The 13,990-nt window shown below is 38.5% G+C and overlaps 1 protein-coding gene across 1 annotated transcript; it reads right to left on the reverse strand.

Annotated features, from left to right (window-relative positions):
• Nucleotides 1-568: 568 nt before the first annotated feature.
• On the reverse strand, nt 569-13,499 carry LOC128015539 (DBIRD complex subunit ZNF326). Its single transcript, XM_052599423.1, has 14 exons — nt 13,318-13,499; nt 12,401-12,516; nt 12,258-12,304; nt 12,054-12,126; nt 11,391-11,751; nt 11,153-11,318; nt 11,005-11,021; nt 10,892-10,937; nt 10,429-10,510; nt 9,646-9,793; nt 9,450-9,549; nt 9,178-9,308; nt 1,183-1,278; nt 569-1,085 (listed from the first exon to the last, which is right to left on the reverse strand). The coding sequence occupies exons 3-14, from the start codon at nt 12,283-12,285 to the stop codon at nt 981-983; spliced, it is 1,353 nt and encodes a 450-aa protein (XP_052455383.1). The 5' UTR covers nt 12,286-12,304; nt 12,401-12,516; nt 13,318-13,499; the 3' UTR covers nt 569-980.
• Nucleotides 13,500-13,990: the final 491 nt, after the last annotated feature.

A 13,990-nucleotide genomic window follows, 5' to 3' on the forward strand; every position in this document is an offset into this window, starting at 1 on the left:
TGGATACAGCACTCTGTGAACAGGCAGTTTCTTTGGCAATGAATGTTTGTGGCTTATTCTCCTTTTGAAGGGTATCAATGATTGTCTTCTGGACAACTGTCGGATCAGCAGTCTTCCCCATGATTGTGTAGCCTAGTGAACCAAACTAAGAGACTATTTTGAAGACTCAGGAAACCTTTGCAGGTGTTTTGAGTTGATTAGCTGATTGGCATGTTACCATATTCTAATTTGTTGTGAATTGGTGGGTTTTTGTTAAATGTGAGCCAAAATTATCACAATTAAAACCAAAGGCTTAAACTACTTAAGTCTGTGTGGACTGAATTTATTTAATACACGAGTTTTGCAATTTGAATTTTATTACTGAAATAAGTGAACTTTTCCATGATATTCTAATTTATTGAGATGCACCTCTACAGTAAAATACGCGTGTAAAACAGAAGTTGCTCAGAGCGGTCATTAATTGTTTCCTCCAGTAACTTCCAGTGCAGCTGGTGCAAGTACTCTTACAGATGGTCTTACATAAAGTTCTAATGAGTAAAATGAATGATAATGCTGTTAAACAAGCACGTCTAGTTTAAAGTGAAAATTTAATGGTAAACACACCATCTCATCTCAGACCAAACAGTGAAAAGGCAAATGTCCCATCCCAAATATTATAGGGAACAAAATGTAACATCTGCATTTAATTATGAAGCTGTAAAGTTTAAAGGCATTCAGAACAGTGGAAAAATATTATTACAAACTCACACAGATACTACAAACACAGTACAATCTGACCCAAGTAGACGGAATTCATCGGAGTCTGCACTGTGAATACAATAATAAAAAAGGGAGAAAAATGCCTACACTTTATCAGAGGACATTGCAAGGTGATGTGAAATGTATAGATTCCTGAGCATTTGAAGTTACAGAAAAGTACAGTACAAAGAGTCCTTTCCTCTTGTCTCTTTTTCTCCATTCAATTCTCCTTTTGTCCATTATTATGAGGCACTATTTTCTTCATCTTCCTCCGCCTCATCAGATCTCTCAGGATCCTGAGAATCAGAACTTGTGTCACTGGCATCGAATGCAAATGGGTCTTCTCCCTGTAAAACAAAAAGAGATAAACCTTTAAATATTCTTTTAAAAACTTTTTAAAACTTATATTTTTTATGTGTTTTAATATACCACAAACGTCATTACCTTCATGTACTTCTCATAGCGCACCTTCACATTATCATTATTTATTATGGCTTTAGCTGTGACCACGCTGTCTCTTTTTAACTGGTCCTTATAAGCCTTTGAGAGGAGGGGAAAAAACGAGACATGAAATGAGAAAAAGCCCATTATATATATATATATATATATATATATATATATATATATATATATATATATATATATATATATATATATATATATACAGTATTGTTCAAAATAATAGCAGTACAATGTGACTAACCAGAATAATCAAGGTTTTTCGTATATTTTTTTATTGCTACGTGGCAAACAAGTTACCAGTAGGTTCAGTAGATTCTCAGAAAACAAATGAGACCCAGCATTCATGATATGCACGCTCTTAAGGCTGTGCAATTGGGCAATTAGTTGAATTAGTTGAAAGGGGTGTGTTCAAAAAAATAGCAGTGTGGCATTCAATCACTGAGGTCATCAATTTTGTGAAGAAACAGGTGTGAATCAGGTGACCCCTATTTAAGGATGAAGCCAACACTTGTTGAACATGCATTTGAAAGCTGAGGAAAATGGGTCGTTCAAGACATTGTTCAGAAGAACAGTGTACTTTGATTAAAAAGTTGATTAGAGAGGGGAAAACCTATAAAGAGGTGCAAAAAATGATAGGCTGTTCAGCTAAAATGATCTCCAATGTCTTAAAATGGAGAGCAAAACCAGAGAGACATGGAAGAAAACGGAAAACAACCATCAAAATGGATAGAAGAATAACCAGAATGGCAAAGGCTCAGCCAATGATCACCTCCAGGATGATCAAAGACAGTCTGGAGTTACCTGTAAGTACTGTGACAGTTAGAAGACGTCTGTGTGAAGCTAATCTATTTTCAAGAATCCCCCGCAAAGTCCCTCTGTTAAAAAAAAGGCATGTGCAGAAGAGGTTACAATTTGCCAAAGAACACATCAACTGGCCTAAAGAGAAATGGAGGAACATTTTGTGGACTGATGAGAGTAAAATTGTTCTTTTTGGGTCCAAGGGCCACAGGCAGTTTGTGAGACGACCCCCAAACTCTGAATTCAAGCCACAGTACACAGTGAAGACAGTGAAGCATGGAGGTGCAAGCATCATTGTTACGTACGCCGCGCTTCATAATTTTTGTTTGTGCGTATGTTGTTGCATATGCTTGGCGTGTGTGTTTGTGTACTTTGTTTGTTTCAGGTGTGAAGCTCGATTGGAGCGTCCGCCTGTCAATCAGCTGACGTAGGATGCTGACGTCTGGGATCGCGCCGCCAATCGCCTGTCGCCGGGTGGTTTATGAATGGCTCTAACTTCAATGGCGGGGGGATGAAAACAGACTCTGGGTTGGGAAAAGAGTTGGCACACGCTGTGAAGACGGTTCTCTTGTTCGAGAGACCAGTCTGAGCGACTGACTATTGTTCGGGGCTCGCTGCTTTTGTGATCTTGCAGTTAGATCAGTTCTCTTTGTTTGCGCTTGAAGGCGCACTGTGTTGCCCTTGGTAGCTTACGTGTTTGCAGTGCCTGCTAAATGTTTGTTGCTGTCATGAAATCTTCATCTCAGTTCATCGTTTAACATTGTGTAGACTGATGGGAGAGGTTGTGAGCCAGGTAAGCAGGTCGCGACTTACATTTGCACACGTAGTTACGGAGATGTATTAGATGCACTAGTGTTAGGAGTGGTGCTAATTATGTATGTTTTTGTTTTAGTTAGTATAGTTTAGTTATAGCGTCTTGTACGCTGAAGATGTTTCTTTCTACCTTTTTTGTTGATAGTTAGCTTAGTTCTTTAACTTTAGTTAAAGGGGCTTTTTGTTATATTCAGTTTTTTGATTTAAGCACCACTCTTTTGCTCCTTCCTCTTCCCCAGATTGTCTGTTGCTCTGGTTACTCTTGTTACGTTGTACTAATTATAAATAGTCATTACTTTATTATTCTTCATTATTATTTTTCCCTTTGTTACTACTTCACTTTATTGTAGTTGAAGAATTAAAATCTTTCAACTCAGTTATGGGTGGTTGTCTGTTCCTTTCCAATAACAGATTCTCGTCACTATATTGACACACATGCAAAACTTTTGTTACGTCTAATAATATTCCTAGACAAATAACATCTAAATAACGAGGGACGTAACATATTTGGGGGCTCGTCCTAACTTTTATATTGCTTATGTTTTGTGTGTGTGTGGTGCGGGGAACTGCGCTGGAAAGGAATTAGTGCATGTTGAAGTGAGTATGGTGGAATATTGGCAATGAGTACTTTTGATTTGCAATCATTTATTGCTGATCCAACTTTAGAAATCTTTGATCGATGTAGAAAAGACGATTTGTTGCAGATAGCTGAATACTATCGCATTCCTGTGGTGAGGCAATCTCTAAAGCACATTATTAAGAATGAAATTTGGAAACACTTGGTCGAATTAAAAGTATTTTTATTTCCAGATGCGGATAGTGAGAGGGCTGGCATGTCGGCTGTGGAAAAACGTTTGACTAGTGTGGGAAATGTGGCGGAAGCAGAAGATGAGAATGCTGAGGTGGAGGTTGAGGCCGAGCCCAAGGCTGGCTTACCCCCCTTCTACCCACTTTCTCCGCTTTCCGTTGGCTCTGGGGGTGATGCGCGACTGAGGGTCCGCCTAGCCAAAATCCAGATGGAAGCGCAGGAACGGGCTGAGACGCGCCAAGCTGAAATTAAGCTACGCCTAGAAATCCGTAAACTGGAAATTGAAGCTGAGACACAGGTGAAACTGCGACAGCTCGAGTTGGATTCAGCGACGGTCGTCTCGGGCCGAACTGTGCAGCCTAATCCTGTTGTTTCAGTAAATTCAGAAAATTCTGTGAGTGATGTTTCGACCACTACATTTGATGTTAGTAAACAGATCGCTTTAGTGCCTCACTTTAGAGAATCCGAAGTGGATGCGTATTTCGCTGCTTTTGAGCGTGTGGCTGCTGCACTTCGTTGGCCAAAAGAGGTTTGGTGTCTGTTACTACAATGTCGATTAGTTGGAAAAGCACAGGAAGTCTGTTCTGCACTAACCTTAGAAGAAAGCATGCAATACGATACCGTAAAGAACGCTGTTCTTCGTGCATATGAATTGGTGCCTGAGGCATATCGGCAACGTTTCAGGAACCATAAGAAGTCAGCTCAGACATTTGTGGAGTTTGCCCGTGAGAAGGGAATTCTTTTTGATAAATGGTTGTCTTCTAACAACGTGCAAGATTTGAGTTCGTTGAGAGAGTTAATGCTTTTAGAAGATTTTAAGAATTGTCTATCGGAAAGAGTAGTCACGTACCTGAATGAGCAAAAGGTCACCATGTTATCACAAGCTGCGATTCTTGCAGATGAGTATGTGTTAACGCATAAGAGTGTGTTCACTTTACCCCGACCAGAGAGAATGGTGAGTTCGTTTTCAACTCAAAATTCAAGTACCCGTGCTAAAATCAGTTCACCACAGAATAAAGAAACACGAGAATGTTTTTATTGCCACAAGACGGGACACCTTATTTCTGATTGTTTAATGCTGAGACGTAAGACTCAGGCTCAGCAAGGACAGTTAAAGCCTGTTACTTTTGTGAAGACTGTGCGTCCTAAAGCAGTTTTAGAGAAAGATGTGATTGACTCAGGGTTTAAACCATTTTTGTTGAAGGGGTTAATCTCCGTAAATGGTAAACCTGGAGAGCAGAAAGAGGTACAAATCTTGAGGGATACAGGATCGATTCAATCTTTTGTAGTCTCTGATGCACTTCCTTTGTCGGAGCAGATGTTTTGTGGGTCAAGTGTGTTAGTTCAAGGGATTGAGATGGGTGTTGTAAAGGTACCGCTGCACCGGATACACTTGCAATGTGACCTGGTCTCAGGTTTTGTTAAGGTGGGGATACGTTCTTCCTTTCCTGTGAAAGGGGTTGCATTCATTCTCGGGAACGATTTGGCGGGAGGTAAAGTGTTACCTGTGCTCGAAGTCGTTGATAAACCTGACTGTTTTATTCCTGTTGGTGATATATCTGATAATTTTCCGGAGGTATTTGCTGCTAATGTAGTTAGGCGTGCTCAAAAACGCAGAATTGGAGATGACATTGTTTTGGCTGACACTTTTTTGTCACCTGTGTTCACCGAGGAACATTTTGGGTCAGGTCCAAAAGAATCTGAAAATGTTAGACATGACAGACATTCTGATACGGCAATAGCTGAGTCTGAATTGTTAGCTGAACCTATTTCTCATGAAGGAATTAAGACTGCACAAAGAGAAGATCTGTCGTTAACTAAATGTTTTTCTGCTGTGGAAAGTCCTCAACCTAATAAAGTCAACGCGGCTGAATACGTGATCGAAAATGGGTTGATGTTAAGGAAATGACATCCTCACAGAGATGGGGAGAATGAGTGGGATGTTGTATGTCAAATTGTTTTACCTACTGTCTATCGAAAACAAGTGTTGAGCTTGGCACATGATCATGATTTAGCAGGTCATTTGGGGGTGACAAAAACTTACAACCGCATTCTCAAACATTTTTTTTGGCCTGGCTTGAAGAGCGACGTGTCTAAGTATTGCCGCACATGTCATGAGTGTCAAGTGATGGGCAAGCCCAACCAAAAGATTCCACCAGCTCCATTAATTCCGATCCCTGTCATTTGCGAACCGTTTGAGCATATAATTTTGGATTGCGTTGGTCCCTTGCCGAAATCAAAAGCAGGCAATCAATTTTTGTTAACTATTATGTGTTCTGCGACACGATTTCCGGAGGCTGTTCCCTTGAGAAGAATAACTGCGCCTGTCATTATTAAAGCTTTGATAAAGTTTTTTTCCACGTTCGGATTGCCAAAAATCGTGCAGACAGACCAGGGTACGAATTTTCTTTCTAATGTTTTTAGACAAGTGTTGAAAACTTTGGGTATCTCACATCGGATCTCGAGCCCGTATCATCCTGAAAGCCAGGGTGCTATTGAACGATTTCACCAGACGCTGAAGTCAATGTTGAAAAAGTACTGTCTAAGCTCTGGTAAAGAATGGGACGATGGAGTACCATTAGTGTTGTTTGCAGTTCGTGAAGCAACTCAAGAATCTCTGGGGTTTAGTCCTGCAGATTTAGTCTTTGGTCACACCGTACGAGGGCCCCTGAAGGTGTTGAAAGACGGAATGTTGAATGACACTAAGTCATCTCAACAAAATGTGCTAGATTACGTCAGTCGGTTCCGAGAACGACTACATAATGCGTGCTCATTTGCACGAAAATCGTTATCCACTGCTCAGGAGGGCATGAAGAAATGGTATGACAGGAAAGCTGTTGTGCGTGAAATTCAACCTGGTGACGAAGTTTTGGTACTGTTACCAGTACCAGGTTCAGTTTTGACTGCTCGTTTCTCTGGTCCGTACAAGGTATCAAAGAGATTGAGTGAGACTGATTTTGTAATCCACACGCCTGACCGCAAACGGAAGTTTCGTACATGCCATATTAACATGTTGAAATTATATTGTTCTCGAAAGGTGTCTGAGAAATCTGTGGAAGAGAAAAAAAAGCTTGTTGCTGTTCCTACTGATGTTCTAGCTGCTGCTGTTGTTGCGGTGTCTGATCCTACGATAGTGAAGGACGAGGTGTCGCGGCTTTCTCTTGGTGAGTGTGATCCTGATGATGGTGTTACACTTCGTAATGATTTATCAATGTGTGGTAGACTTCTGAGATTTTAAAAAAATTGTCTGAAAACCTTGAGAATTTGCTTGAGTCACAGAAACGGGACGTTATGAGGCTAATTCAAGAATTTCCCATGCTGTTTAGTGATGTGCCGACTCAAACGCATGTATTGCAGCATGATATTCAAGTGACGTGTAATTCTCCCATCAAGCAACATGCTTATCGTGTGAATAGTTTGAAACGTTCTGTGATGAGGACTGAGGTTGATTATTTGTTGAGGAATGACCTAGCTGAACCTAGCTATAGTCCGTGGAGTTCTCCTTGTCTTCTTGTTCCAAAATCTGACGGTACATTCAGGTTTTGCACAGATTATCGAAAAGTAAATTCTGTGACTGTACCGGATAGCTATCCTCTTCCCAGGATGGAAGACTGCATCGATAACTTGGGTTCTGCTAGGTTTGTGACGAAATTAGATTTGCTGAAAGGGTATTGGCAAGTGCCATTGACCGCTCGAGCTGCGGATATTTCAGCTTTCGTTACTCCGGATAACTTCCTGCAGTACCGGGTTATGGCATTTGGGCTGCGAAACGCCCCAGCAACTTTTCAGCGCCTTGTAAACATTGTGTTGTCAGGAGTGAGAAATTGTAATGCCTACCTTGATGATTTAGTAATCTATTCTTTTGATTGGTCTGAGCATTTGACTGTTCTTCGGACAGTTTTTGAAAGATTGGCTGATGCTTCCCTGACAATTAATCTGGCTAAGTGCGAATTTGGTAAAGCAACGATCACCTATTTGGGCAAAGAAGTAGGTCAAGGTCAAGTTCGCCCTGTTAGTGCCAAAATATCTGCTATTGCTGACTTTCCTATTCCAACGACAAGACGAGAGTTACGTCGTTTTTTAGGCATGGCTGGTTACTACAGAAGTTTCTGCCGAAATTTCTCCACTCTAGTACATCCTTTAACCAGTTTGTTAAGTCCAGCGAATGCTTTTATTTGGACTGATGCGTGTCAACAAGCTTTTGAAGGTGCAAAGTTGTTGTTGACTAGTGCACCTGTTCTTGCTGCTCCGGATTGTACACGTTGTTTTAAATTGGAAGTTGATGCTAGTGCTTTAGGCATGGGAGCTGTTCTTATTCAAGAGGATGATGTCGGTTTTGAGCATCCAATTTGTTACTTTTCTCGAAAATTCAACCGACATCAGCGAAATTATTCTACCATTGAGAAGGAAGCTTTGGGTCTAATTCTGGCTTTGCAATTCTTTGAGGTTTATGTGGGTTCATCTGTTCTGCCTGTTACTGTGTACAAAGATCACAATCCGTTAGTGTTCTTGTCCAGAATGTACAATCACAATCAACGTCTTATGCGTTGGTCGTTGATTGTGCAAAATTATAACTTGATCATAAAGCATAAAAAGGGTTCAGAGAATATCATTGCTGACACCTTATCTAGAGCTTAAATACTGCTTCAGGTTGAGTTTTAAGGGGGTGAGTGTTACGTACGCCGCGCTTCGTAATTTTTGTTTGTGCGTATGTTGTTGCATATGCTTGGCGTGTGTGTTTGTGTAACAATCATGATATGGGCATGTTTCTCCTACTATGGTGTTGGGCCTATTTATCGAATACCAGGGATCATGGATCAGTTTGCATATGTTAAAATACTTGAAGAGGTCATGTTGCCCTATGCTGAAGAGGACATGCCCTTGAAATGGTTGTTTCAACAAGACAATGACCCAAAACACACTAGTAAACGGGCAAAGTCTTGGTTCCAAACCAACAAAATTAATGTTATGGAGTGGCCAGACCAATCTCCAGACCTTAATCCAATTGAGAACTTGTGGGGTGATATCAAAAATGCTGTTTCTGAAGCAAAACCAAGAAATGTGAATGAATTGTGGAATGTTGTTAAAGAATCATGGAGTGGAATAACAGCTGAGAGGTGCCACAAGTTGGTTGACTCCATGCCACACAGATGTCAAGCAGTTTTAAAAAACTGTGGTCATACAACTAAATATTAGTTTAGTGATTCACAGGATTGCTAAATCCCAGAAAAAAAAAATGTTTGTACAAAATAGTTTTGAGTTTGTACAGTCAAAGGTAGACACTGCTATTTTTTTGAACACACCCCTTTCAACTAATTGCCCAATTGCACAGCCTTAAGAGCGTGCATATCATGAATGCTGGGTCTTGTTTGTTTTCTGACAATCTACTGAACCTACTGGTAACTTGTTTGCCACGTAGCAATAAAAAATATACTAAAAACCTTGATTATTCTGGTTAGTCACATTGTACTGCTATTATTTTGAACAATACTGTATATATAAAAAGATGAAAATGACAGTTCATGATATTTAGAGTAGAGAGGACAGAGTACTGTTACCACTTTGCTCTTGAGGTGGGTGACTGAATGAAGATGTTGCTGCACAGAGCTGAAGAGCACAGGAATGTAAATGTCACATGCAACACAGTAGACCACCTCCATTCTTGTCATGTAATCATCTTCTGTCACGCCTGTAAGAAGAAGTTTAGACTATGTCAATATTTGTCTTTGTAGTATGCAGAATGATGGGAAATGAGTTACAATACATCAATCTATTTATTTATCATACAATGCATTTTTATAATGTGATGTTGGCTTAAGCAGAGTCATACCTTCCATTATTTTTGCCCATTCATCTTTGCTTCGTCCACAGGTAGACTTGAGTTTGTGTAGGGTAGAGACAGTTTTATGAAACTTGTGAACCATGCAATCCTGTGCAATATTAGAATGGGGTAAATGTACATGAACAAATATAATACAAATCAAGACTAAAACATGAAGGAAAGAAAATTATTTAAAAAGTCTTACATGCAAAAAACTGATGACCTTGTCATCAAATTTGGCCTGCCGTCGTATATAGTCAAGAGTCTCTCTGTGATATGTGCTTCCAAAGTGTTTCTCAATGTCTTTGTCTTCAAATGTGTGGAATTTACAAAAAGCACATGTAAAAGCCCATCTAAAAAACAAATAAATTACACGCTATGAATACTAAAGTGACAGAAATTTGCATTTAACGACATTTATTGCTAAATGTTTTTGAATAACTGATGCAAATGTCTACCGTATTTTTCGGACTATAAGTCGCACCTGAGTATAAATCGCATCAGTCCAAAAATACGTCATGATGAGGGAAAAAACATAAGTCGCACTGGACTATAAGTCGCATTTATTTAGAACCAAGAGAAAACATTACCGTCTACAGCCGCGAGAGGGCGCTCTATGTTTTCAGTGTAGACTGCAAGAGCAGTGAGCAGCATAGAGCGCCCTCTGGCAGCTGTAGACGGTAATGTTTTCTATTGGTTCATTTATCTCGGTTCATGTCAAATTAATTTTGATAAATAAGTCGCACCTGACTATAAGTCGCAGGACCAGCCAAACTATGAAAAACAGTGTGACTTATAGTCCGGAAAATACGGTAATTTGAAAGATTTTGTAGTTGCAGTTAAAATTCTATGGCCTTTCTACATATCACAAGTCATCATTTCACTGCTTTTTTTTTTAATAATCGATTTAAATAATAAATTTATATCCAGCAAATCAATCTAGATAGTGTTTTAAAACACAAGTGATGAGTAAAATTTTAGTAATCACCTGTGCTTGTCTCCATATTTTTCATGATTCTTCTTGCGTCGTCTTCTGCGCTTCTCTCTGGCTCGAACTTTCCTACCAAGCTCTGCACACAAATATTAAAGGGTTAGTTCATCAAAAATGAAAATTCTGTCACTATTACTCACCCTCATGCTGTTCCAAACCCGTTAGACCTCAGAACACATCTTCGGAACACAAATTAAGATATTTTGATGAAATCCAAGAGCTTTCTGACCCTTCATAGACAGCAATGCAAGTGATTCGTTCAAGACCCAGAAAGGTAGTAAGGACATCATTAAAACAGACCATGTACATCTTTGGAATGACATGAGGGTGAGAAATTAATGACAATTTTTTTTTTTTTTTTTTAATGAAGTAACCCTTTAAACCATGCTTGCACTGAAGTATGGTGATTAATTTAATCTTTTCCAATTTAATTAATAGAAATATAAAAGCCATTACATACCATGCTCTTTATTCATTTCCTTGGAATGGGAAGAAATACAACTCTCCTGCAGAAAAGAAAAGCTCTAGTATCACAGGTTTGATTTTGAGGCATCTTTGATTGTGAATTCTTACCTTTGAAATGTGCGGTCCTAAAGAAAGAACAAAAAAAAAAGCATCATAAACATCAACGCAAGGCAACATTTTTGAAAAATACAATAAAGAAAGTGCAACAATTTAACTATGGAAACTGTTTGGTCTAACAAAGCAGCAGATCACATACCCACAATAGTGCTTATGCTGGGAGTAGCTCTGATTATCCTCTTTTTTTTTACCAACTTGCAAGGAGGTACTGGTTCCATCATCTTCCTTTTGGTCCCTCGAATCACCGAAGCAGCTGATTTTGGGTAGTATCTCTCTATGCAAATAGACGGGTTCTGACTAGAGCACTGTGGAAGAAAAGAGATCAACACTAAAAGTCATTGCTTTTGCTCAGTTAATAATCTAAACAGCAGACGTACCCCTAAATCTTGTCCTTTAGCCTCAGGTGCAGCAGCACCTATTCCCTGGTAGTTTCTGTGCACATATGGGTGCATGTCTCTGCCCCGTGAGCCAATCGGAGTTGACCAAGAGTGTGAAGGAGAGTTCAGGCTGGAGTAATCTGAGAGATTGGATGTGGAGTATGAACTCTCTCGGCCACTGTCCGAAAACGGAGACCTGGACCTTTGGGAAGACATGACGAAGGGCCTGATGCAATTTGACGAGACGTCTGCACCCCAGGATGAACAAGTGTCACTGTACCCTCCATTAGAATGATCAAAAACGCTATCTGCGTCTTCAGTGTTCAAAGCCCCAGGTCCAAAAGATTCATAGGCACCATATCTGTTGAAAAAAATAAATGGTAGCACCATACAATAAAACTTTTTTTTTAATTAAAAAGTAACATATATAATAAATTTTATATAATTTAGAAAAACGTATTGAAAAATCTTAATTTAATTTACTGTTTATATCATTTTTATATTTATTTATTTTTAAACATTTTTTTTTTCCTTTTCCAAAACTTCTTATAAAATATTATATAAATATTAATAAAAATGTCAAATGTCTCCAGCATTTTATATAGGAGAGCTATTTCTGTTGCCTTCAGAAAAGCACAAGAAAGATCCTCTGACAATTCTTACCTGTCAGAGCCATTGGTCTCAAAGTCCTCAGAAGATGGAAACGATCCAAATAATGGCTGATTGTAGCATTTCCCTGGACATTTGACAAGTGACAGTGATTATTTGAGAGTGCTATGGGAATTGACCTCATTAAGAAACAAGAACAAGGCAGCTGTACATAACATTGTAGCAAAATAAAAGCAAGGACTAATGTAATTTCTTTACCTGAATTTTCAGCTGATGATGGGAACATTTCATTCTTATTATTAGACCTTAAAAAACAGATTATAAAATGTCACAATTAAAGAGCTGAACATTACTAGCAAGTATAATTATTTTTATATAATATTTTATAATTAAGCAGTTACCTTGTTAAGCTTTTCTATGGTACTTCATAAAGGATTCTGTATTTAGGGGTCAACCAGTGTTTATTTTTCTTTCTTTTTTTAATGGCCAATATATAACAATCAAGCAGGGTAAACTTCTATAAAGGCAAACAGGAAACCATTAATTTTGCAATGTCATCCCATAAGACAAAGACCAAATAAATAAATAAATAAAACAATTCACAAATAACAAAGTTTTAACTGTTGTGGAAATGCATTACCACAGTCTGTGAAAAAAGGCCCATGTTGTTTTCAGAAGTGAAAAAATGATAAAGAAAAAAAAAAGAACAAAAAACTTTCTGTTATGATAGCTTTTATGTAAGAAAATACAATTAAGCATTAAGGGTATGTGCTAGTTTCACACCAGTGAAGTTGTTAAGATTTGTCATTAAACACTTGTAGACAGCAAAAAAATATATATTAAAAAAATCAGCATAAACTACTCTATAATTCAGATTGTGAACAGGCCTTTGTAAAACAGTTAACACTCCAGTGTTACTTTAGCCCTTGTGTTTGACACTCTGTTCAAGATTTACATGTCAGATTAAAACAGACCACCTTGCTGTATTTACATCCATTTTGCACCATCAATTCATACTTTTATTAAAATAAAATATGTGCTTTGTGGTGTGGGAAATGTTACATTGCCTGCCAACTCCAGACATGCTGTCATTTAAAACTTATACTTATTTTTTTTTTCAACCAAAAACATAGCATTTAGTGATTAAAATACACCTAGCTAAGGGTCTAACCCCTTTGCAAGGCATTGTGAATACTGAACTCGTCCCACATTTAACCCGTACCAATTATTTTATTTGTATTTATTTATTTTTTTTCGTTTCACTGATTCTTTTTCAACAAAAGTAACGTTATTTCGAAATGCAATATAAAGCACTTACCACATAAGCGAGAGTTAATCAGTCCTACCGCGTTCAATTAAAGCAGGTGTCACTGAAATCATTTCCCCCTGGAAACAAACTAAGCGACGGTGTAAGGAAACTTTAGGGCTGGTCTGCAACAACATGCTTCATGCTCCAGAGGACGCTAGTGCTTCACAAACAGATCTTATGCTGAGACCCCAGCTCGGGCCCATTCAAATCGTTGATACTTTTGGTCTCACTGGGGGCATTTGTTCTATAAAACATGTCTTTATAATCGGATTGATACAGCCTTACAATGTCATAAATCTATTAAACACACGATTTTTCCAGTAATCACAAACAGCTGTGTTTGGTCTGTCCTGATCAGCTCAGCACCAAGCCACTGGAAGGAAAGTCTGCAACCTTTAGGCAAAAAAAGCGTAACGGTTAATGCTTCTGCTTTTGGCAGTACGTGGGAAAGGAGACCATATCAAATTGTTTTTCATTCATTCATTTACTTAAGAAGTGCATATTTTCTTTACTTTACCACTAGAGGGGGCTCAAACCTAATGTGCAAGGATTCCACTTAAAGAGTTCGTGAACTGCCTTTATTATTTTGTACTGTTCTCTGAAAATCTAAAGGGTCTTGTTTTGAAATACTCTATTAATATAACAATAAATATTAAAAGCCATATTGTCCATTACTACTCTT

The sequence above is a fragment of the Carassius gibelio genome, chromosome A6, assembly GCF_023724105.1.
Source record: "Carassius gibelio isolate Cgi1373 ecotype wild population from Czech Republic chromosome A6, carGib1.2-hapl.c, whole genome shotgun sequence".
Classification (NCBI taxonomy): Eukaryota; Metazoa; Chordata; class Actinopteri; order Cypriniformes; family Cyprinidae; genus Carassius; species Carassius gibelio.